Source organism: Passer montanus, unplaced genomic scaffold (assembly GCF_014805655.1).
Source record: "Passer montanus isolate IOZ18808 unplaced genomic scaffold, ASM1480565v1 scaffold121, whole genome shotgun sequence".
Lineage (NCBI taxonomy): Eukaryota > Metazoa > Chordata > Aves > Passeriformes > Passeridae > Passer > Passer montanus.
Window position 1 is genome coordinate 779,295 of NW_024358834.1, and position 22,003 is coordinate 801,297.

Genomic DNA, 22,003 nt, shown 5'->3' on the forward strand with positions numbered 1-22,003 from the left:
AGTTGAAAATGCCTGGGGAAATATTACATCAGACCAAATGACAATGATTAAAATCAGCTTTTTTCCCCCCTTCACCCCCCTCTTTTCCTCCTTCTTCTTTTCAGTAAGTCTGTTGAAGGACGTGACAGTGGCCTGATCCTCCCCAACACCGAACCGTTATCCCCCGGCAGGGCCGGGCCGGGCCGGGCTGCGCGGAACTCCGCGGGGCAGCGCGGGGCTCCCGCCCCGGCCGCGCCGCGCGGAGCGGCTTTGCGGGCGGCGGCGCCGGGGGCGCGGGCCGGGGAGCCGGCCGCCTTCCCAGCCTTATTTCATTTTCAAGGGCTGTATTTTATTTTATTCTGGGGGGGGTGGGGGATGGGGGAGTAAAATCTGCAGACCTTCACCAAAAGGAGGGAAAAATATCCAATTTTCATCGCAAAATTAGCTAGGGCGAGAGCAAAGGGCTGAGCTAATTGTAGCCTAATCCTCTGCCCTGCAGGCGTTTGCAAAGCCCTGAGCAAGAATTCGCTTTTTTTCCTCCTCTTCTCCCTTCCCTCTGTTATTTAGAGACGGGATTATTGCCTTTCTTCTCATAACAGCCTCGGCAGTTTCATTTAAAGGCTTTTTTTTCCCCCTCTCTCACACACACATACACACACACACGCACAAAATAAATAGAAAAAGAAGCAGCAAAAGCAGGGGAAGAGCGAGGAGACAGAGAAGCTTTAAAAATAATAATAATCACAGCAGGATCTGCGGAGCAAAGATAGTAATAAAAGCAAAAAGCTGAGCCCATCCACACACAGCCCCGGCAGAGCCCAAAGCCAAAGGGGGGCTCGCAGATCTCTTCTGTGCTCAAGGTAAGGACCTCGGCAGCGGCTCCCGCAGCTGCCCGTGCGCCCGCCCGTGCGGGGCCGGAGCGCGCCGTGCCGTGCCGTGCCGTGCGCGCCGTGCTCGCATCGCGCCGCACCGCGCGGTTCGCGCCTGCTCGCGCTCCTTCTTCTTTTTTTTTTTTTTTTTTTTTTCCCTCTTTCTCCCCCTTTTTTTTTTTTTTTTTTTTTTTTTTTTTCCCCCCCCCCCCCCCCTTTTTTTTTTTTTTTTTTTTTTTGGAAAGTGCCTCTTCAAACTCACTCGGCTGCCGGCTCCGGGGAGCAGCGGCGGAAGGGTGTTTTTTTAAAGCTACAGGAGCCGTTTGCAGCCGCCCCGCTTTGGTAGCGCCGCGCGTGTGTGTGTGCCTGTGTGTGTGTGTGTGCGTGCGTGTGTATGTTTTGTTTTGCTCCGCTCCAGCATGGGCAGCGCCGGCGGAGCCCCGCGGCCCGGGGTGCCCGCGCTCCCGCTGCCCCCCCGGCCCCGGCTCTGAGGACGGCCAAGCCCCAGCGCGGCGGAGGCAGCGCGGCTCGCTCCGCGCTTTCGCATGGTACACGCGGAGCGGGAGCGCGGGCCGGGCGCGGGGGCTGGCGGCGGGGCGGCTCGGCACAAAGGGAAGGCGGGCGACAATGGGGAGCGCCGCGTATGGAAAACACGGGCGGGCTGTGAATGAAACTCTGGCGCCAGTGAGAGTGGAAGGCTTGGTTTGGGGTAGACTTCAAACCACTCTAGGCTATAGTTTGCATTCCTGCTCCTGCATGCGATGTGGCACACTTCTGCAAAATTAATACATTAGCCTGGCTAATGCTCACCACCATTGGCTGCGCGGAAAATGTGCAGGATCGGGGATTCGGGCTTGACTTTTTTTTCTTGCATTCATCTAAGACATCTCCTTTCTTGTTATGTGGGAATAAGTAAAGGACGCCATGTTGTGCCTTTTTTTTTTTTTTTGGTTGAATTTTTCCTTCGGGCATACAGTGTGTTCAAAAGAAAAAGGCAGAAGTTGAGTGACCGGGTGCGTTGCTCGCTGGTGATTTCCCTGACCATCAGTAGGGAAAAGCATTTGGGTGACGTGAAACTTGCACTAAATAGACTGGAGTCTGCCAGAGAGAGGCGGGTTGCGGGGGGGGAGAGGGGGAGGAAGGAGAAAGCCTTTCTTTTTTTTTTCTTTCCTTTTTTTTTTTTTTTTTTTTTTTTTTTTGGTGGGGGGGGTGGAAGCAGAGCTCCAGAGGGAGTTCCCCCTTTGCTCCCCCCCCTCCAAAAAAAAGTTTTGGGCACGATCTCCTCTGCGTCTCGGTGCAGTGTTCAGTAAAGCAACGTGGAGATGTGTGCAGATGTTTATGGACTTTTAATTTTGGAGCCAGCGAGCCCAGGGCTTGCAGCCCCTCAGCCCCGCTTTGTGTGGGCAGGGAGCACGGCGGAGGCAAGTTGTCGGGGGTGGCTGTGGGGGCAGAGCCGGGCGGCCGCCGGCCCTGCGCAGCCAGACAAAGGTAATTGCCCAGCGTGGCCGTGCCCTCGGGCAGCGCCGGGCGCAGCCCGGGCACGCAGCGCTGCCCTGCGCCCACCGCAGTGCCCAGCATGGGCGGTCGGGGGGTGCAGGGGGTGGGTGCACCCCGCTGGCTGTGCTGGTGCAGAAATGGAGGTCCCCGGGGAGGAGGAGCGGGGGTGCAGCCGGGCCCGGGTGCTGCGGCCCCAGCCCGCGCCCCGGGAGAGCAGCTCCACGGCAGGTCCGTAAACCTGCCGTTTTCATTTCGCGTCTTAAATGTGCATGAAGGAATTAAACTGCACGAGTGAATAACAGCATTAGTTTCAATTAATTTTTATCCTGGCAACAATAAACTTTAGAAACAAAGCGCTTTTACATCCTTAATTAGTCTTGCTTCCCATCTGTAGTCTTTTAAGTGCCTGCTCCTTGATTTAACTTTGTCCCTCCTTCAGAGCCGCCTCCTTTTTTATTATTTTCCTTTTTTTTCGTCCCCCTTCCAGACTGCTGTCTGTTTCTTTCCTGCAACCTTTCACCTCCCTTGTCCCTATCTGTCTGCTCTGCTCTGTGCAGTTTATTTCTCCTGTATTTTCCCAACATCAACAGCAGTATTGGTTACCATGGCCCCAAGCTATGTGCAGAGGTGGGAAAGCTTCATCCGCCCAAAACTTCTTACACTTTTGAAGTCTTTCTTTTAGTAGGATCTGAAATGTATCATCTAGAGTGTGTATTAAATGAACAGTATTCCTGAAGGCTTTAGAGCAAGAAAGGCAACACCCTGGAAAATTCTGCAGTCTTTCAGCATTCTCTGCCCTAGGGTTATAGCCCTGGGCACGGAGCTGAATGGAGCTCTTACAACTGCCTTCTGTTTACCTTTTATGGTTAAAATAACAGCTTAGCAAAGAAGCAACTTCATGGAGAAACGATTCAGTGAAATCATCTCAAGCTGTAGCAGCATAGCTAGTTTAATCACCCCTAGAGAGCTGAACAACTGTGAGCACAATGGGACACAAAATCATTTTGTGTGTAAATGAGCATGGCATTGTGATTATTTCACTTTGCATGGGCAAATAGTTTTTACAAGCAGTTAGCTTAGGAAGGCAGAAAAAGATAAGCTGGCTCTGAAAGATCTTGGTGTGTAATGTTTGAAAAACTAAATATTCACATAATTTGGGAATCAGGCTCTATTGATTTTGCCTTCAGCAGGTTCCTGTGTTACTTATTAGAGCAGGGTTATTGCCTGTGCCACTAGTTGGGGTGCTGTATCCTGTTGTAGGCAACTAAAGAGCAAGGATTATTTTACATGGTTTAATAAATGAAGTTTGTTAGTGTTTCTGCGATATTTACCCTTAAGGTTTTAATTTTCTCATCCATATTAGAAAATATGTGCATAAAGACTTCCACTGGATAAATACATTTAGGATTTTGCTTTGTGCATAAAATAAGTACATTACTCAGTGTGATGAATTTTTGCTGTGTGTTACATTGAGAAGAGGAAGGAGTCATTAGAAATAGGGTTATGGTACCTTAAGAAACAGGGGGTATTTTTTTTGGAGCAGTAGTGCTTAGCCGTCGTGCCTCTTGATAATGAGCTCATACAAAAAGGATTGAATTCCACGATTTTAATAAAAATCTGGAATTCATTTCTTAATATGAATCCTCTCCAGCCAGTGTTTTAATTCCCCTTCTCCTCCTCTCCCCCCAAAAGCCAGTGGCACCCTCAATAAGTATGAAAAGCCATAAAAGTTTGAGAACTATTTTAGCTTTCCAGTGATTTTCTATAATTAAGTGTTTTTTCAACACATGCTCTAGCTGAGAAATGCCAAAAGCAGAGGATTGTTCAAAAGGTCCCTCCAGTGAATAGTATAAATTAAATATCTACTGTGTGAGTATGGCCTCACTGAGAATCTCAGTCTTTACAGATCAAGGAATTTACTGGTATACTAACATTAAACAAAATCCTAAGATAGCAGCAGTGTTTAAATATGCACAAATAGATTCATATCACTTGATCTTTAGCTATCTGTGCATATTTTAAAATTGATGTCTGTATTTCAAGACAAATGGTTAAATGTAAGACACATTTACAGAAGACTGGAAGTCCTTTGATTTCATTTGGAAATTGTAACAAGGGGTGCAGATGAGCCCTAATTAGACTCTTGTTTTGTGAAACTGCGTGAGATTTATTTCTGAGGCAGCCCTGTACCGTGCAAGGTCTGTACTTTTATCATTAGTGAACATGGTTGGGGTCTGAACAAAGACAGGGTTGACATTCAGCCCGGGTCTTCTGACCCTTTCATTTAAGTGAAGGAGTAGAGACTGAACATGAGTTTACAGGGCTCTTTGGTAAGGAAAAAGCCAGCAACCTTTGTCTGGGTTGGCAGACAGATTAGTAAACACGTTGCTAAAATACTGCAGGTACTTACATACTAAGTTGTTTTTTAAGTTAGTTGTTTTATTTATGCTATATGACATAGTTACTGAAGGTTGGCCACAACAAGCTCTTGTGGGAAACAAGAAAGCAACATCTTCAGTCATGAAAGGATTCAGTCACTTTCCTTGAAGGTGGTGCTGTAGTGAAAATGTTAATGCCCAATTTTGCATCGGCTGACACAGGAGTCCTAGGACAGAGCTGGCATTTGCTGCGTGCTCAGTGCAGCTGTCCATCCAGCCTCTGAAGAGACAAGGATGTGGATTCATAATGGGGTGATGTATTCCTGTGCTGTAGATGCAAGAAATGCTTAGGAGCTAACCGAGATGAAATACAGTAAATGGAGATGTTGTGATGACTTTGTGAAGCTGTTCAGATTTGTTAAGATTTTCAGTCACTTTATAGCTTGGGAATTAATTTACAAAGAATGTTGCTGATTTATGTTCATCAAGTGGTGTAGTCGGGCATCTTGTGCAAAATACTGCTAAGAGAAAGGCAAGACCTGCTTTAGATTTCTAAGAAACATTGTCAAAGTAATGTGGGAGAAATAGAAATTCACTTTGCAATGCTGCATGTAAAGTGCTTGTCAGATGGAAGGAAGAGCCAGGGTGCTTGGTAGCATGCTTGAATTACAGAATACCAGGAAAATTAGATTATATTCAGAAATGTCTTTAACTATAATGTTTTGCATATGTTGCTTTCCCCATGAGGGGGAGAATGGATGTACATTTTGTTAAACTTTTCTAGAAGGGTTTTTTTTCTGTTTGACCTGTGTGCCGTCTGCACCGATTGAACTGAAACCAGCTTTGAGACACATTTCATGGAGAATAAACTCTGCTTTTCTTAAGAAAAGGAATTTGCTTTTGCTAGGTTGTCCTGTTCATTTTTAAGACATTTCAGTATTTTTAGCTTTGATTTTGCTGAAAATCTTTTGAGTCAATTCAGTAATTTCACTAATTTTCCAATATTTTTAGGGCAGGAGACATTAGGTGGATTGTGGCATTTATAATTTCACGTGCTAGGTTATTCAGTACTTTCTTGTCCTAAAAGCATGGGTCAGTTTATTTATCTTTCTGTTTTCACTGCTTCCAGGCATTAATTGCTTTCAGTTTGAAATCTTATTAGTTGTTTAGGTCTAATATTAAGGCTTAACTGAAAATTATCCATTTATTTCACAATTATTGAAAATAAGCCAGAAAATTGATCTTAGTTGGAAGTGAAATTTACTAGATGTATAAACTAAATGCCTTAGGTACTGAGGAAGTCACTAATTTCGAGGTGTCTTGTTACTGAGACAAACTTGCAAAAACCCCCTGAATCCCAATTCACAAATTGGTTATTCGTTTGTCAGGGGATATTTCACATCTAACACATAAGCCCACGACCTTTAATTAGAATTTTGCAGTTTGTTTTATGCCCCTTGAGGCTGACACCTTGAAAATTTTTTTCTTGATTTCTTATTGCTAATAAGCATCTTTCTCTTCCCCTCTGGTACTTAGAAGAAAATGATGCAAATACACTTAATTACAGTGGTGGCAATAATTTGTTAGCTGAATATGCGATCAGGCAGATGCAAAACCGATCTGATTAGATCTGTGATCACACTGGAGAGGAAGGTAACACACTGCTACATTTAAGAGAAACTGTTCTTTTTGCCTCCCCGCTGCAGGAGGGAAGAAGCATGTCCCGTCTGTCTCTGACACGCTCCCCGGTTTCTCCTCTGGCTGCTCAAGGAATTCCTCTCCCAGCTCAACTCACCAAGTCCAACGCTCCCGTGCACATCGATGTAGGAGGACACATGTACACCAGCAGCCTGGCTACCCTGACCAAGTACCCAGACTCCAGGTGAGACCTGGCGCTGGCAGCTCGCCGCCTGCTGCTGCTCCCTGCCTGCACCTGTGAGGAGCGTTTCAGTGCCAAGTGCCATTTGTTATATATTCACTGCTTATGAATAATTCACTTTCTGATTTATACAGTAACTTCACTGGGGTTCTGCAGAAAAAAAGGCCTGTACAATTTATATATTATTTAGAGAGTCTATTCATTTTCTCTCTCAACATCTTCCGCGCTCTGCTGATACGTTGAAGCACCTGTTGGTGTGCTGCCCTAGATTATTTCCAGCTATACAAGGAAACTTGTTTCTTTCAGGTTTGGGGGAAAAATTGGTTTTTTCTTCCGCGAGGAGGAAGAATGGTTCTGCTCCTGTGGGACTCATGGATGCTTCTTGGCCAGCCAGAATCTGAGCTCAGTGGTAGCTGTGAGCCTCAGCAGTCAGGGCTCTGGGCAGTGCCTGGCTGACCCGCTCCGGCTGCTGCAGCCACAGGCTGGAGGAAATTCCTGTGAGTTTCTGTGCAGTGCCTTGTGCTGGGCAGGTTGGTGACATGTCTGGCAGGATTTATGTCCATCTGGCCAGCGTTATCTCAGGATAGACTCCAGATCTGCCTGGTTAGGAATAGCTGTGGCGTGAGGTTAAGTTTGTGTATGACACGGGGTCTCTGCAGGGTGCTGGGCACCAGGAGCTGGGGGATGCTGGGCAGAGTGCAGGGCACTGCTCTGAGAGGGTGGGCAGGACACTGAGAGGTGCCTGATGTGGACTTAGAGTTATGGCCACTAAACCAGTGCAGTTTTTACCACTGAGGCAGCTCAGGGTGAGCTCCAGAGGCTGAGTGTGAGTGCAGTGCCCACTGCACTCTTGGCTCCAAAGCAAGCCAAAGCCCGGATTTTGTTGCCACAGGTTTTGCTACCTGCATGGTCAGTATTCCATGAGAGATTTTTTTTTTCTTTTTTGGTATGACAACCAGTGTAAAGTGCTAGTTGCATCTGAACATTTTTCTTTTAAAAGAACTAAGGGGTTTTGCAGATTTGGCAAGTTCCCCAGCAATAAATGACATTTATGGAGACACCTTGAAATGCCTCTAGTATCATAAAGCATATGGCTGGGATTTCATTCCAAGGAAAGGGAGCTGCTGAAAGTCTCTATGGAAAAAAGCCCAATTATTAAAATACCTATATTTTATGATCAGACCAAAACAATATGATTTTTTTGGACGGTGTCTGTTTAATAATGTTTTTGTAGTACTACTTTAATCATAAAGAAATCTGTTTAGTGAAGAGAGATTTATAATAGAGAAGCATACAAATGTTTTGCGGTATTAAAAAATACAGTGAAGATTCAGCAGTTGTAATAGAGTGACACATCTGTTTCCACATTTTAAAATATTGCTGCTATTTTTAATATATGCCCCACATCAAACTTACTTAATAAAAGCTTCAGTTATAGAAGCTTTGGGAGAATATACATAAATTCAGATTTTATTTCAAGAGAATACTGTACTGAACCAAAATTCTCTTTTTTTCTGTGTGATAAGTAACAAAAGCATATTTCTTCAGATTTTGAAAGCACAAAACTGACCAGAGCTTTCTTGCTGCCTGATGTTTTGCTGTGTACTCTCTTTTGTTTATATTGCTATGTTAATTCATGAGGTTTGAATGCTTTTTCAGCTGCTCAAACTTCAGTTCTCACTGCAGTGAGAGCTTCCAACATGAAACCTATAGATGACATCATTTTTGTAGCAAAAGATAAACCTTCACCAGCAGCCCAAGTAGGACATACTGCTTGATACATTATGAAACTGGGTGAAGGCTGTATCTTAATTTATTATCTTTTTTTTTTTAATGTTGGTTTTTTCTGCAGTGCTGCATAGTAGAATTAGTTGTAAGCCCCTCACTGAGTCTGGCCTGCTGGCATTCCTGGCTGAGGCAAAATACCTGCAGTTTCCTCACGGGGATGGTTGGAGCTCCTGGTGCTGCTCCCTGCCCTGGTGTGGATCTCCCATGGGGCACAGGCTGGCATTGCTGTGCTGGGGCAGGAGAGGATTCCCAGGTCTCTCAGGGGGCAGGAGGAGGGAGAAAGCTCTTCTGAGCAAAATACCTGGAAATGATGCCAGAGCTTCTGCCAGAGGTGTAACATCTATGGCCACACGGAGAGGCACGGGCACGCTGCTCCAGCAGAGCTTTCTGGCTTGGTTTGCTCAGCGTGTCAAACTCTTGGTTTGAGTGTGAGTTTAAAAGCTTCAAATCCAAGAAATCACAAAAATCTGTAGATTGTATTTCAGCAAAAGATATAAGCATATGCTGAAATGCTTTGCTAAATCTTAGCTGCAGTCACGTAAAATAGTTTGTGCTCGCTGAAATTGAAAACTGTGAGAATAAACTTCCTTTTTGTGTGTTTTACAATTTCTATTGCTTTCTCTGTGCTCCCAGATCCCAAAGAGCTCCCAGCTTGTAGGCTTCTTAGCATGTACTGTACTTGGATTTTTAAGGACACGTGGATTGTGAGCATGTGTATAAACAGGTGTGCATGCACAGAAACATCACATACGGGTGGGAAAAATAAATCACCAGGTCGTGTTTGAAAACTTCCTCAGTATTTTGAGGAGGTCCTGAGCAAACTCAGTCCCTGCTGACTTCAGTGAGAGGGAGGAGCTGCTGCTGTGACACAGGTGACACCTGGCAGGGAGGTGCTGATCAGAGCAGGGACTTTGCTCTGCCACCCCTGGGAGGGAAGGACCACACGGGGGAAATCTCACTGGGCTTGGTGAATGCTGTTAATGTGAAGCCAGAGGCCAGACCTTGCATTTCAGAGATCCAGGAGTTGCTTCAGAGCAGCTTTGACCCAGTCTTTGATGTTGTTTGTATTAGTGCAGCCCTGTGATCAGGGCATTTGTCCATTGATGAAATTTGCATAAGTAAAGGGTGCCAGATTAGGCATTAAAGGGGGTAGATGTTCTCTTTCCCGGAAATTTTTATTGCCCACATAAATTCTCTTAAGAGGAGAAGATTGAGCAGGCACAACTGGTGTGACCAAGGAGGAGAGGGTTCAACAGCCACTGTCAAAGGGGGTTTCTGAACCACTCACACTCACCCACTACTCTTGCACACCTTTCAGTTGGCTTTTTGAATTAAAACACACACAAGAAAAAAAACTGGCCTTTCAGAGAGTGAAAGGCAAGGGAAATGAGAAACATAAAATGTGATCAACAACAGTATAATGATGCTGGTCTCAGAAATTACGTCACAAATAATATTATTATTCCCATATCCTGCACCTACTTGGGGCCACTTTCTATGCATACCCAAAATTGTCATTGAAGTTGACAAGCTTTGAAGGTACAAGGAGGTTGATGTCTTACCTGGATCTGAGGCTCAATTTCAGGCAGTTTGTTTTCTGCAAATTCTCCTACTTAAACTCCCAATTCTTGTAGTACTGAATTGCAGGGGAAAAAAAACAAACAAAAAAACCCAAAAACAAACCAACCAAACCAAAAAACTCTGTTGAATTCTGGTGACCCTTACCATCAGCACCTTTTTTCTATAATAATTGGCTAGGTAAAGAAATTATTCATCTTCGTAGCATTTGCTCTGGAAATTTCATTCCTGTTTTCACCCAGAGGACCTCTAAAGCAGCCCCTTCACACTTTGACACTTGAATGTGGATTTATATGACAGATTGTAAAGGCTGCAAAACCTCTAGCACATCCACAGAATGAGTTGCAAATTGTATTTATCCAACGGAGTGAGACAGTTTTTCCATTTAGAAAACAAGCCTGCACCAAAAGTTCAAGCTCGTCAGGTGCAGCCAGGAACACCCAAAGGCATTGCCAGATCCCCCAGTCTCATCCCACTGAACTCTGGCAGACATCTCATTGACTTCAAGCAGAAAAGACGTGGAAGCTCCAAATCCCTGTAGACCACAGCAGGCCCCAGCTTCTTGATTTCACTGGAAATTTTGATACCACTTTGAATTTAGAAAGCAGAAGATGTTTTTTTTTGTGTGTGTGTCAGAAGCCTGTCCTTTTCACAGTCCTGAGCAGTGTTTTTATCTCAGGGAATTGCTGTGAGCTCTCCCTGAGCTGTGCTGCTGTACGAGGCAAATCTATTTACCTTCCATTCTTGAACAGTTTGTGTATAACCCTCTGTTCAGGACACTTCCATGTGCTATCAAAGCTGATGTTTTCTGTGGCGTTACAACAAAGGGGAGAGGAATGATTTCTGTGGCAGTGCCACTGTCCAGGTGGGAGCAGTGAGGGTGCAGAGAGCCCAGAGAGCCTCCCCTGGGGGTTTGGGAGCTCTGCTCCCAGCCTTTCCCCCTGGCAGGATGGAGCTCCTAAAACCAGAATACTAGTTTCTCAGTAAATTTACCATTTATTTATTTATTTTATGGGGTGGAGCTCCTAAAACCAGAATACACTTTTTATACCCTTTCTAGTTTCTCAGTGAATTTACCATTTATTTATTTATTTTATGGGCCACATCATTCATTTAAATTTCAACTTCATTTAAACTTTCTTCAAATTGGACTTAGATTAACATATTTAAACATCAAGGGCATACTTGTTAAAATACTTGTACAAATATAGAGTGTATATTATATATATTACCAAAATATGCTTAAGAATACTTAAAAATAACATTACTGACGCTGAATAAAAAATTTATCTTAACAAAAATGGAATAAAACATGAAATCTTAAAATGAATAAGAATTAGACCTGACCCTAAAGAAACTTAAGAACAATCCAACTTAACAGAAAATTGCTCTTAATTGACTCAGTGGATTAAGAAAACATAACATTACAATGAAAATAGCAACATGATAAATTTAAATGGCCAGGGCAGCTGAGCAGTGCAGCCCTTCCCTGGGCACTGGGCTCTGCCACCCCATCTCTGGAGCTGGGCCCTCTAAGGACAGCCAGCACAGGTTTTATTATTTGGTTCAGGAACTAATGACCTCTCTACAAGATAGTGATTTTCCAGTCATATCCCTTCCTCACTTTCCTCTAAACCCATGGAACTTTTTGGTGATTTACAAAGGAGTCCCCTAAAGCATGGGTCTGCTCTGGATGTTTCTTGTCAAACACATTGTCATTCTTCTGACCCCCTTAGACAAGCTCTCCTACCCCGTGACCTGACTGCAGCTACTCTCTGGGTGTCTTTGGGGTTTAATTCACCTGCCTTTTCCTCCAGCACCTCCACCCACCTCTGTGCTTGCTGGAGCTCAGCACTGACACCTGAGAGCTGCTTCTCCCCCCGCTCTGGACTGAGTTCAGGGGAATTCTCTGCTCCAGGTGTGAGGACCCCTCTGTTTCCCCTGATGGAACACAGTTACTGACCCTGCTCAGCTGGATGCAGTGCTTTCACTCTCAGACACACCTCCTGAGATCTGCTGGGCAGATTTCCCACGTCATCCTTCACATGAAGGGCTCCGTGCTGGGCCCCACTCTGCACTTCTTGGGAGGGAGCAGGGCAATTTTTAATTTGGATATATTTAGGATATATAATTCTCTGGATTTAGCAGAGCTGAGAACATCTCATATATCTTACTCATGTATTCACTGTCACTCTTACAATAATTTATTTGCTAATTTTCCATCAAATCTGTGTATTATTGAGGTTATTGCCTGAAGACAATGTCCAATTAGCAAATTTTGTCACTTACCCCATGCTGGCAGTTAGGGTGTAAATCAGTGATTAAACAAGGCCTCTGCTCTAGACAGGTTAAGTGGGGTGAAGGCCAGATGTGTTCCTGAGCAGGGAGTGTTGGTGGCTGTGAGAGCAGAGCACAGCTGAGGGAGGATCCCCACTGGAGCAGTGCTGGCTCTCTGGGACAGCCCCGTGCTGCTGCAGCCCTGCAGTCCCTTCCATCCTCCCTCAGCTGGCCCAGGTCTCTGTGTGCCCGGCAGTCCCTGCCCTCCTCCCTCAGCTGTCCCAGGCCCCTCTGTGCCCTGCTGCCCCTTCCATCCTCGCTCAGGTGTCCCCAGGTCTCTGTGCCCTGCAGTCCCTTCCATCCTCCCTCAGCTGGCCCAGGTCTCTGTGTGCCCGGCAGTCCCTGCCCTCCTCCCTCAGCTGTCCCAGGCCCCTCTGTGCCCTGCTGCCCCTTCCATCCTCGCTCAGGTGTCCCCAGGTCTCTGTGCCCTGCAGTCCCTTCCATCCTCCCTCAGCTGGCCCAGGTCTCTGTGTGCCCGGCAGTCCCTGCCCTCCTCCCTCAGCTGTCCCAGGCCCCTCTGTGCCCTGCTGCCCCTTCCATCCTCGCTCAGGTGTCCCAGGTCTCTGTGCCCTGCTGTCCCTTCCGTCCTCCCTCAGGTGATCCGGGTCCCTCTGTGCCCTGCAGTCCCTTCCACTCCCTCAGCTGTCCCAGGTCCCTCTGTGCCCTGCTGTCCCTTCCATCCTCGCTCAGGTGTCCCAGGTCCCTCTGTGCCCTGCAGTCCCTTCCATCCTCCCTCAGCTGTCCCCAGGTCTCTGTGCCCTGCAGTCCTTCCATCCTCCCTCAGCTGTCCCAGGTCTCTGTGCCACTGTCACCCTGTGCTGCTCACCCACCCAGCAGCTGTGCCGTGTCCGGTCCCTCTCCAGTCCCTCCTCACCCCCACAGCCTTTCCAGGCACAGGGGCACATTTCAGCCTCTGTGAGGCCCCTCTGTCCCCCAGGCCAGTGTGCAGTGCCCTGCCTGTGGGGTGACCCTGGCAGTCCCAGCTGGGAGCCCAAGGAGCTCCAGAGCAGGTCCTGCACCCCGCGTTCCAGCAGAGCTGCAGCACGTGCCTGCATGTCAGCTGCAGCACAGAGCTCATTAATTTTAATCGCTATTGTCAACTTAACCCATGCACAGACTTTTAGGCAGAGCACCTGAAGAGGCAGGAGCGAGTGTTTGCCCTGCTTTGGGAGTGCTCTGGGGGGCAGGTTCTGCCATGCCAGCCCAGCGTGGCAGCTCTGCAGCGAGGGGTGAGCCTGCCAGGCTCCCCGGGGCTCTGCCCTCTGCCAGGCAGCTGGGTGGATGCTGCAGATGAGAACAAGGAAAGGAGCCAAAACCCAGAGGTTTTGGTTATGTGCAGTGCTTTTTCTGAATTAACATATGAATTCTTACAGAGATTAACATACCTTTTGGATTCATATCATGCACTGGAGATTCAGAGATAAATCTTTGGAGTTTTTCTTACCTGGTCGTTGAGCAGATATCTCTCTGGTTTCTAAGGGAACTTGGACCAGCAGAGCCCATAAGATAAAAACCCAGAGGAGGGCCTTTCCCCCTTCTCATTCTCATCCCCAGTCTGCCTGTGGATGTTGTACTTATCAAAGCTGGAGCTGGAGCAAGCAAAGGGTCTCCCTTTGCCAGTCTGCTTTATCAGGGTGTAAGCTGAACCTGTCTGTCCCCATCTGCAGAGCCAGCTCATTACAGGTGCTACATGGCCAAGGTCACACAAATCCTTGCAGCTCTGGGAAAGGTGTGAAGTGTTTGTTCCTGCAGGCGTTGTGTCCTACAGCACTGTGTGTTGCTGCTTGGACACATCCAGCACAGCTCCAGGGCACATCCAGCACAGCTCCAGGGCAGGTCCAGCTCAGCTTCAGGGCACATCCAGCACAGCTCCAGGGCATGTCCAGCACAGCTCCAGGGCAGGTCCAGCACAGCTCCTGAGCAGGTCCAGCACAGCTCCTGAGCAGGTCCAGCACAGCTCCTGAGCAGGTCCAGCACAGCTCCTGAGCAGGTCCAGCACAGCTCCAGGGCACATCCAGCACAGCTCCTGGAGATGTCCAGCACAGCTCCTGAGCAGGGGGAGCACTGACCAGAGCTGCTGCAGCTTGAGCTGCACTGGTCCCAGGTGCTAGAGGAGGAGTACATGGCTTGGTCTCTATGGAAAATAAAAATACTCTGTAATAGGGATGTATTTACAGCTGGGAGTGGTGATGTTAAGGGCCCTGTGTGTCTGTCACTGGCTGGACAAAGCCCTGGATGCAGTGTCTGTCACAGCCATGGATGGAGCACACTGGCAGCAGATTTCCACATGTTCCCTCTGCTGTTGCACAGCTGGAGCAGTAGCTTTGGTGGTAAAGGAGAATAATCCCTGTAATCCTAATCCTGCATCCCATTGATTTAGGGAGATGGGAAGGCAGGAATTTATATGCAAACTGATTCTTTAGTCCTGTTTGTGTCCACCTCTCCAGGATCTCCTGTGAGCTGGCGTGTGGGGAGCCAGAGCAGAGCTGAGCTGTCTGCTGTCACAAAGGTGTTTACTCCTTCTGGCCCTGGTAGCCACTGCCCTGCCCAGCACAGCCACAGGCTGGGAGCTGCCCAGAGGCTCTGGAGAGAAAAGCAGAGTTTAGCCTTTGGAGTGCAAACCTTACTGCAGTTGGGTGCTGAGATTGGGTCCTGTTGATGAACAAATTATTTGTGTGTTTACTTGGAAAAGTTGAAGTGTTCAAGAAGGCACTGCCTGGCTGGTCTCTGATGAATATTTTTTCAGGAATTATTTTTTCTCTCTACATTTGCAGCCTGGGTTGTGTGGAGGCATAAGTAGGTGTTACAGTGACTAGGAAGGGGCAGACTGAGCTCTTTCTGTGGAGGAGCAGATAGCAAATCAACACTTGCATGACTTAGAGAAATACCATGTTGTGGTGCTGTGCCTGGCACAGGTTCAAAACCCCTGAATTTGAGAGGGTTGCACAGTCCTACCCAGACAGCAGCTTCCTTGCCTCAGCCAGTGAGAAGGAAGGGCAGGATTCATGCAGCTGGTGCAGCCAGGCTGTGGGCAGGAGGGATGGCACTTGTGGCTGCTGAGGGCAGTCCAAAAGATGAACATGGAAATGCATGTTCAGTGCCCTTGGTGCAAACCCCAGCTGACCTTGCCTTGTTTTCTGCTCTTCCCTCTCATGTTCTGCAATGATAACATGGCTGTAGCTGAGTTACACTTAACCACATCAGTAATTCCCACCCTTCCTGCTTACAACAGGTTGAAAGCTACTCTGGTTTACTAAAAAAAAAAAAAAAAGAGAGAAGCCAGCAGACAAGAATATCAAAATTTCAATTTTTTTTTTTTTTCATTTTGCACTCTGTGTTTATCTCACTTTCTTTTTGGTCAAGTTTGGTTTGTCATTTATTTTGTTGCTACTTCTGCTTACCACTTACCTGACAGGGCACTTTGGTACCCGCAGCATAATTTAAGTATTTTTCAGCAGTCAGTTTCAGGATGGTAAGAGGGAAAGCACTAGCATTGCAGTGTATTTTGAGAGACCACTTCCACAGAATGCTGTGGAAGTAATTGTCTCTTCCTTTCAGTTGCTGCAAGTGGAGGCTCTTTCCTCTCAGCAGTGTGGTGTTAAGTACAGTAAAGATGCTGTACCATGAAATGCAGCATCTTTACACTTAAAACAAAGGGGGATCTCCTTTATTGATTGCTGCTCGGTGTGCTGTGCATGCAGAGGAGCTGTGTGAAGAGGCAGGTTCAGCAGCTTTGCACTGGAAATCGTGTCCCCAGGTCAGAGCTCACCACGGCACCGCTGGAGCTGCCGAGGCGTCACCCCTTCCCAGCTGGCTTTGAACACACATCACTGCTGTTTGTCTTTGATTCAGAAACTTCTGATTTATAGAGACCCTGCAATGGCAAGTAGACCTAGTCTGCTTAGGGGGATATTTCATGAACTGCTTAGGAAGTTTATAAAACAGACTCCCTAGATTATGAAGCAAGGGGGTATCTGTTTTGTAAGGAACATGTTATGAAATGAATTTGTCTCTAGGCCTAACTTAATTATTTTAATGATCCCACTGGTGGTTGTCGTAGGTGTCTTTCTGTGTGCATATTGTGACCTACATGCTTGTGATCATTTGTGAAATCTAAAGATTTAAAAATACATTGGACCTTTTTACTTCCTTGCCTCCTTCCACTGAAGTAAATGGAGGTGGTTTGGATATTGGTCTGTTGGGCCAGATCTCTTTTCCAGTGAAGTCAATGAGAGTTTTTCTGTAAGCTTAAATGAAAACAAGCCCTATTGTTGTAGAAAATGAGCCTAATCATAGACCTGGCCAAAATAATCCTTGTCCTCTGTGGAGTTACACCAGGGCTGGAGCTGGTGTGCTGAGGAGCTCCCAGAACCTGAGCCCTGCTGCTTCTGCTGGGTGCCCACAGTGCTCGCTCTCAAAGACTGCTGAGGGTGTAAAACCAAAAGTCAGGTGAGCACAAGGTGCCCTGCCCTTACAGGTGCATGCACAAGCCTCTCCTGGCCTTCATAAAGATGTGATTCTGCTGCTTTTGAAGGAGTTCCTTTACATTTGTAGCTGTATAACTGAAATCCGAATTAATCTATTCACGGGTTAATGAAATCCTGAAGAACAAAGTGCATATTTAAATAGAAGAAATATGCAGGCGTGCAAACACAGGATTCAAATGTGAAAGCAGAAGGGAAGCTGGATCTCTGGAGCACAGAGTAACAAGCTGGTGTGGAGGATGCCAGGCAGGAGCTGATGCAGGCTGTGCCCTGTGCTGCTGTGATCCCCATGAACTTTGTTCAAAGTTTTTGTTATGTGAAATGAAATAAATTGATAAGCAGTACCTCAGCTTGTTCCCTTGTGCTGTCCTGACACTGAATGCACGATCTGATGGCAGGGACAGGTATTGTCAGTCACTCTCATGGCTGCTGTAACTCCACTGACACAGAATGACACCAGGCTGGTGGCTTTCCTAATCTGAACTAACAGCTGGGAGAAGCTGCAGAGCTGGAATTAAACTCCAGAGTCATAAACTCACTTCTCCATGCTCTGTCCACCAAACTGCCTGCTCCTTCATCTCAGCTGCTGTGATTAGCATGTACTTCATTCTTTTGATGCTTGAAAATGAAATGACATCTGTAAAAACTTTACAGGGGTTTGTTTTTACCTGACTTGCTCTCACTTGAAGCTCGGCCAGGCAGGACAGCTCTTAGCTCCACCCTTGTGCTTGACTGTGTTCCTTCCTGGTGCAGGCACCACGACTGCCTGTCTGTCAGAGCTGGGCACCAGCACACAGAGGCAGAGCAGGGCAATGTGGTGTTCACCTGTCCTGTGTGGAATTGGCTCTGCTGCAGTTGGTCTGTGTTCAAAGGCCAAAATTGCTGCAAAACCTGGGAGAGTCCTGCACGTGGCTGCTGGGAAGTTACTGTGCAGCATTTGCACCTTTCCTCATGGTCAGACTCAAAAGGGTCTCAGAAGGGTCTCAGAAGAGCTGGTGAGCTCTGGAAGCTGAGGTTTGCACCTGGAGGCTGAAGCACTGAGGGAGCCCAGAGCACAGGGCAGGCCCTGTCTCCCCTCCCTCCTGATGGAGTGCAGCTGCTGCCTCTGCTGCAGGTAATCCATTTAGGCCTGGAGACGCTTTGGCAGCAGCAAATCTCCCTTGAGAAGGTGGACAATGAAAACCAGGGACTCTCTTTAACCTCTTTGGTGTCATACTGCGTTAGGCCAATGATTTGTACCAGTGCACTTCACACCAAGGCTGCAGCTTTGGCATCTGGGGAAGGCAGACTGAGCTCTGCCCTTGCAAAACCCACCTGCAGTTCCATGGGCACATGGGGGTAGTGGAGCTCCATGGGAACCAGTGCATGACAGTGGAGAAACTGGGTCCTCTTCTTGTGCCAGGGCTGTCTTGGAGGGAGTGAGGGCTGAATTTTGGCCAGTAGTACTTCAGATTGCTGTTGAATGAGAAAAAAAAATTCAATTAATGCTTTTTAGTCTTATGGAGGGGGGATAATAGAGCTTAGAGTTAATACCAGTTTCAAACATATTTCTTCTTTGTTTCACATCCAGTTGTACTCCGTTTGCAGGCATGAGGGTTAAAATGGGGGCCTGCTTCTGCTTCCAATTAAATCAGGGGATGGTTTGGCCTTGACTTCACTGGAGCAGAATCCAACCCATGACCAGAGTATTGTATTTAGGAATGAACCTCTTACAGTCACATAAGACAGTCAGGTTCAGCTTTCAGTAGCTCATCAGAACTCAACAGTGAACAGTTTACTTATTATTTTAAAGTTTTTGATAAGTTTAATTTTGCAGGGGAGATGTCCTCTGTGCAGCAGGTGTATGGCTGTCTCCTTCCTGGGTGGGGTTCCTCCTCTACAGCCCCTAGACAGGGGCTCCTGTTTTTGGGAACGTGGCTGTAGGGGTGGTGTGTTGCTTCCTGTCTGTCCCTGCTCTCCACCTGCAGAAGTGAAAAACCTGCTGGAAATTCCTCTTTGTTTCTGCTCATCTGCCAATGGCTCAGGCTCACCAGCAAAAAATTACACAAATCTTCCTGCTTGGTGTGGCTCTGTGGGCCTTGGGGATTGTTTTCCCTTCAAAATAGCTTTTTAGCAAGTTGTTCTTGATGTCTTCACTTTCTTTAAATGAACAGCCAGGAAAAATACATTGGTTACATCTTAATCAAAAGTTAGAATAAACAAGAGAATAAACATTATTTGAAGTGTGATAACAAAGTATAGCTAGAGAGAGCTGGATGCAGCTTCCCAAGCACACAGATGCCTGGAGAGAAAGGAGCAGTGCCAGTGTCCTGTGAGCTCCTGCAGTGTCTGCTCCAGGGCAGGGGCTGTGAGCTGTGCTGCAGCTGGGCAGCCCTGTACTGCAGCAGCTTTACATGCTGGGACTGGGCAAAATCGGTGCAGTTTTTTGTCCTCAGCTCAGTGGAGTTCATAAGGATGGGCTGCAGGAAAAGCAAATGGAGCAAGAATGCAAGACAGGCTGGGTTATGTCCAAATTATTGTCAACAGCAGGAGAGCTGTACCAGTTTGGTGGAGCAAGGAACTGTCCGAGCACAGGGGCAGCTGCTTGACAGCAGAAAACTGATTTATCAGTGCCCAGAGAGACTGGAATCATTCCTGTTCCTAGCACTGGGGATGTCCCAGTGCAGCACAGGTCAGTGGGTCACTGGCTGTCCCTGCTCAGCCCAGGTGATGCAGAGCTGCAGGGTCCTGGGCAGCCTGGCTGTCAGAACTGTTTCCTGTGAATCTGGAAATAAAGGAGATAATCACAGGAAAACACTGCTCTCTTTTTGTCTGGGATTAGAAGTGAAGGTCTGTGACTCCAGCAGGCTGGACGTGGCAGCTGTGTGTGTGAGCAGTGTGTCCCCCTTTGTGCTCTGTCAGAGCTGTCAGCCCTTGAGTCAGTGGCATCCCTCTTTCTCCTGCTGAGCCGTCCTGGTTTCACAGCACCCACACATGCAAAAGATGTGGAGGGCCAGACTCACACCCTGAAAGGGAAATGAGTTCCATTTGAAATTTTCCCTGCCTTCACTGAGTCTCAGTGGGAGTTTCACTCTTGACTTCAACAAGCAGGATTTAGCCCATTTATATTAAAATAAAACCAGTGTCTGCATGTCCTCAACCTCCCAGCCTGCCCAGCTGTACTGGGCTGCTGGTAGTGGAAGTAAGTCCAGATTTAGTCACAGTGAAAATCTTAGTGAAATGCTGAGTTATCCTCCACTAGAAGTTACAGAAGAGAAGCAAGAGAGTTGGTGTTTGATGCAGCCCTGCTCTCACCAGGGCACCATGCTGGGGGAAAGGGATGGGTAAAGGAATAGCAAGAAAAGACTTGTACAGGCAGGAATATTTTATTTGAAATTTGTATCTTCTCAGGTATTAACAACTTAATTTTCTTGAGTGCCTTCAACTCCCACTGAGTTTGAGCTGCAATGCAGTTCTTGCAGGATTGGGACCTTTGGAAAACCTTTGCAAAACTTAAGATGCTACTTTTGAATTTTGATTCAAATTAAACAACTTTTGTTCTATTTTCATGACCAATATTTAGTGTAAATTATGTGTTGAGAAAACATGAGAGGCCCAGAATCCTCGCAGGCCTCAAATCAGAGCAGTAGGAACAATGGCATAGTAGAGGATACCATATAAATTTACATTAATGTTTTTAATCTTCCTCAACTATTTAGGCAAAAGTTCAATTAGAATGAAGTAAAAGGCACACGGAGAAGGAAAATAGCCTATATATAGCATGTAACAGAATGTTATACTGGAAAAAATCAGTAGCACCAGAAATCCAGCTTACATGCTTCTTTAACTTCAAGAGTAAGTCCACAATTTAAAATAAAGAGAGGGATTCCCAGGTAGATGGATATTACCTGCAGTGTAGTAACTTCTGTGTAGGTGCTGGATCTCAGAGTATTTCATTGAAAGAACAATATTCAGCTCCTACCCTGAGCACATCCTGTGTTTTGAAGGCTCACATTATTTGGTGACTTTTATTAAAAATATGCACATCAGCCGTGCTGCTGATGTCACTCTCGGCAGAGTCAGTGTTTGTTGGGAACGGGGGCAGAGCTGCCTGTCCTGCACAGCCTCTGCTGGGGCTGGGTGCTCACTCCTGACAGCTCAGAGCCCTGTTCTGGGCAGGTTATCCAGAGCAGCTCAGCCAGACCAAACCATGGCAGCTGGATGCTTTGGCATCATAAATCATGGGAGGCTCTTTGTCCCCATCCCTGCTGCCAAAGATGAACAAGCCATGTCAGTGGCAGGTAGGGAACTTGTAGAGAAGAAATGCACATTGTACCTGTATTTGAAAGTTAGGGTTTTTGCCTTGTTGAGCACAGCAAATGCTTTTCATCACTGATGAGTTAGACAGGGGTGGTGGGATGCTGATGTGTGTGTAGAAAAAGGTCCCTGTCCTCTGTGTGTCTGCTTCCCTTGCCTGTGGATGTAGGCATGTGCCAAATTAAATTAAAGGATTCGTGATTCAGCAATGAACGTACTAGAAATGTTTGTTTAGTGAAGTATTTTAATAGCTGTCAACACACTAAAGTAGACAAACTCTTGAATAAGGCAAATTGGAGTCACCAGCCTGAGGAAGAGCTTGTCCTGCCCCATTGCTCTGCTCCTGTTGGTCACCCACAGCACACGAGGGAAACTGGGGATGAGTGACCAGTGCTGATGGGCCCAATCCCACCAGCAGGTGAAGAATACCCCTGTAAACCTGGTGAGAATGGAGAGTTTGTGGGAATGATTGTCTGAGCACTCCTCCTCCTCCTCCCTGTTGGGATGTGTGGCTGAAGGCTCCAGGGCCAGAGTGGCTCTTGACTACCAAGAGAATTTTTTCATTCAGGAAAAGACACAAACTTCTCTGCCTGGGATTAATGTTTCCACTCCCTTGACTCACCTGCCAGTTTATGTCGAGTTGATACTGTTTCTCAAGTTAAGAGATTAGTGTAGTGCATCAAACTATGAGTACACACACATTCCCAGGAAGTTATATATCAAAGTCATCTGCTAAAGTGTCTTAAATGTGTAGATAGGCTGTAAACAACAAGCATCTCTCATCCTTACCGTGAATGCTTTGTGTATTTCAAAAATAATAGCTGATTTCCACTTCAGTGGATTTTATTACCTGTTGCTCCAGTGGACTTTAATTGATAGTAACAGTGAACAGAAAAGAGAATTGTCCATGGCTTTGTT

At 46.7% G+C, this 22,003-nt stretch overlaps 1 protein-coding gene across 2 annotated transcripts in view; it reads left to right on the plus strand.

Moving 5' to 3' along the window:
- The first annotated feature begins 367 nt into the window (after positions 1-367).
- The window catches only part of KCTD15 (potassium channel tetramerization domain containing 15), a 43,969-nt gene continuing 22,333 nt past the window's right edge, over positions 368-22,003 (plus strand). Inside the window, exons 1-2 of one of the 2 annotated variants that reach the window (XM_039698151.1) lie at positions 368-839; positions 6,430-6,605. In XM_039698151.1, the coding sequence (XP_039554085.1) occupies positions 6,442-6,605 (164 nt within the window). In that variant the 5' untranslated portion in view covers positions 368-839; positions 6,430-6,441. Of the gene's footprint in view, positions 840-1,104; positions 1,397-6,429; positions 6,606-22,003 lie in introns of those variants that run through there. The other variant, XM_039698150.1, reaches the window with a different exon arrangement.